At 36.4% G+C, this 3,226-nt stretch overlaps 1 protein-coding gene across 1 annotated transcript in view; it reads left to right on the top strand.

Moving 5' to 3' along the window:
• AKAP9 (A kinase (PRKA) anchor protein 9) overlaps window positions 1-3,226 on the top strand; it is a 118,657-nt gene that overhangs the window by 72,614 nt on the left and 42,817 nt on the right. The window contains 1 exon segment of the mRNA XM_009330588.1: window positions 187-398. Within this exon segment, the coding sequence (XP_009328863.1) occupies window positions 187-398 (212 nt within the window).

Below are 3,226 nucleotides of genomic sequence, written 5' to 3'. Positions count from 1 at the left end.
TGTTTTTAGTTAACACATTGCATATCTTGTTTGTGTAAGTTTTAGTATGCAATATTTCCCTTTCTGTCTTTGTGACCAATACAGATATTTTAATTGTTTTATGACTTGTCTTTCTAATTGTAATTCAGTTTTTCATGTCGTGAAGTGCTAAGAGTCTGTGTGAAAAAGTAACCATTGTTTTTCCAGAGTCCTGTTCCTCATATCATGGTAGTAGTATGGGAGATGATGATATTAACATGTGGTCAGGAGCAACGGATGAAGGACTACTGAGCCAACATCTTGCAGAAAGTGGAGTGGAAATAGATCCTGAAAATGAAGAACTCGTTCTGAATATTAGTTCTCGACTACAGGCGGCTGTTGAAAAGCTTCTGGAAGCTATCAATGAAACTTCAAATCAGGTAGGGTGATCTAACGGTGAAGCATCTTGAAATTTGTGTCTCGATGATTATCCCCCACCCCCCCTTATTTTTCTCATGAATGTGTTTTTATAAGCCTAAAACCTGTAGGCTCATTTTGAAAGCTGAAACAATATTTCAGGTGCCTACGCCCAAAAAAGTCTGCTCCAGCATTACTTTACTGATGAAGTTAGATTCATGTTAGAAATCTGCTTTGGCCTGCAGAGGAAGCCTGAATTTGGGCATGTTTATCAATCTAGGGCACTCTTTCAATGCTCATACGGGTCATCTGCATTCTGCTGCAATCAAGAGATGAGACAGGAGGTGTCAGGGCACATTGAGCTGGCCCTTGTGAAGAGGGAGTATTAAGGGGAACTGTGCCCAGTTCTCTTGACAAACATTTTAGTCAATTGACTGGCCAAAAAGGTGGGGCTCTCCTACTGTCTCTTCCAACTATGATTTAAACATGGCCAGTTAAGCATATATCCACCTTGCTGTCAGAAAAGGAATCTGCACTCCAGCTCTCCAGTATTTATGTGAGGTATTGAGTAGGTTTATGTGATTCATGAGTAGCCTCCAAAAAAGAGACAGTGTATGGGTACTCCTTTCTGTTTGCTATTGGGGTACTTTGCATGGTGGGATGTTAGTTGCTTTCTGGAGTACTTCCTTGTTAATTGAAATGGGAGCTGTATACCTAGCTCAGTCAGTTCAAATCACACTGCTTATATTGGTGTGCTTTACTTTTAGATTATGTACACCTCAATTTGAAGGTATCAAAGTAAATACTCTGTATCTCACTGTAACTTTTTAGGCTCTCTTGAAGAACTCAGTCTTTAGAGTCAGCTCCTTAATCTATTTGAGAGTAGAATTCAAAGGATACAGTGTGGTTTATGCTACAGACCCATCTATTAGTTAACCTAGTAATGATGTTACTGAAAAAATCATAGCTTTCTTGCCTCTAGGTGTAAAATGTGTAAATCATAACTACTGGAAATGAAGGTGAAAAAATCTGTGATGATGAAAGTAATAGGAAAATTCAGCTAATACTTTAAAAGTTTTAAGCATTTATATATTTGTTGTTTTTGAAAAATACTTCAAAAATGAAGTTGATGCTCTTTTTAAAAAAAGAAAAAGATAAAAGACTAATTTGTGACTTACTCAAGTTAAAAGTAATTTAAATACAAATTCAGCGAAACCCCCTCTGGCTTACCTAAAGCAAGTAGTCTGGTGGATCTTGTAAATCAGTTTCTGCATTGCATTTATTTGCAAACTGATTCTGCAACAGCTCTCTTCTGTTTGAGCATGAGTTCAGTTAAAAAGAGATGTTTGGCTTTTTGGGGGTTTTTTTCAGCTTAAGGTCTAGCATTACACAATAACGAAAAAGGATACACAGATACTCCAATATATGGAGTTCTTAAAAAAAGATATATAGTTAGGCATTTGTAGGAAGTCTTGCATTTAAAGAGCAGATGATAAAACTTGAAAGTTTTACAGTAATTAAGAATTCATGCTGTGATTATAAAAGTATTGTCAATTATTTATTCCACTTGGTGGTGGTTTTTTCTGAAAATTTCGCTGCTGATCTTTAGGGCTATGTATAAAACTACTACATTTAAATTATTTTACTTTTGTGACTGATATTTTTGCAGTAAGTATTTACTCTTCATGATACCAATGAAAGTACTCAGTGTATTCTAAGCAGCTTATTTTTATTTATTGTCAGTTGATTGAGAAAGTTTATTTTCCCTTCATAGCTTTGTAGCTGAGACCTTGCCAAGACCAGCAACAGAGTTATGTTTTGGCTCAAACACATACACACACCTTTTTTTCATTAATATGGATTATACAAGTATGGATTTATCCCTGATGGTCATATCTGTTTAGGTTTTTTTAAGTTAATAAACTGTTAATCTGTTTACACATTTTCCCACAGTATTAAGTATAAATATTGATATCTTTTCTGACTTTTCTGTAGAGATACTTCACAAGTACACTTCGCAGGTGTTCAAGCTTGTCTGCTTTGCAATGACTGTTGTGTGCTTACTGGATTATATACAATTCCTGTATATACCAAGGCTTTGTAGGTGACTTGACAATCATTTTTAAACATTCAGAAACTGAATACCTTATTTTTTCTACTCTGCGATATTTTATTATCAGAAACTAATCACAGGCAGAAAAGATTTTGACCTTTCCTCTTAATCAGTTGTGTTGCGCATACAGACGTGTACCCATCTCTTAAAATAAACTTAAAAGAGTGAGAGAAACCTGGCAAAATCTTCAAAGTAGCTATTTGAGACCTGTCTGAACACACACTTTCAGACCTGAAGTGCAGTTTGAATCTTTTCAGGCAAGGCATATAGTGGGTGTATTAATTCAAATTCCACCTGCTGGTGTTACATATAGGTAAATAAATCAAGCCACTCCCCTGAACTCTTTCGGTTGGGAGATACTAACAGGAAGCCTTTAAACTAGCAGAGTTTGAGAAAGTTCTTCCTGTTGGAAGGACAAGAATGAAGGCAAATAATGACATACCTGTATTTCTCTTTCATTTGCCATAGTGGAGATGGAAAATCAGTTTTAGTTTCTGTTCTGCTAGCTTGCTTGTCTGCTGCAGCGTACCTGTGCAGGCAAAACAAAATTATGCTTCCTTGCCTTGGAAATTACCTGCTAGCTGCTATTGGAAGATTTCTGTTGCTTTTTCGTGTGAACCTTCTCTAAGAAGGATTTTTAGGAGTGACCGTACGAAGTTTTCTTGCACCTCGCTCTGTTTTGGATTAATCCACTCCTGAATTACTCTGCTTGAGAATGTGATCTGAGGCTTCCTGCTT

The sequence above is a fragment of the Pygoscelis adeliae genome, unplaced genomic scaffold (genome assembly GCF_000699105.1).
Source record: "Pygoscelis adeliae isolate BGI_AS28 unplaced genomic scaffold, ASM69910v1 Scaffold27, whole genome shotgun sequence".
NCBI lineage: Eukaryota > Metazoa > Chordata > Aves > Sphenisciformes > Spheniscidae > Pygoscelis > Pygoscelis adeliae.
The sequence above is the reverse complement of the archived record's forward strand: the minus strand, read 5'-3'. Positions and strand labels throughout refer to the sequence as shown.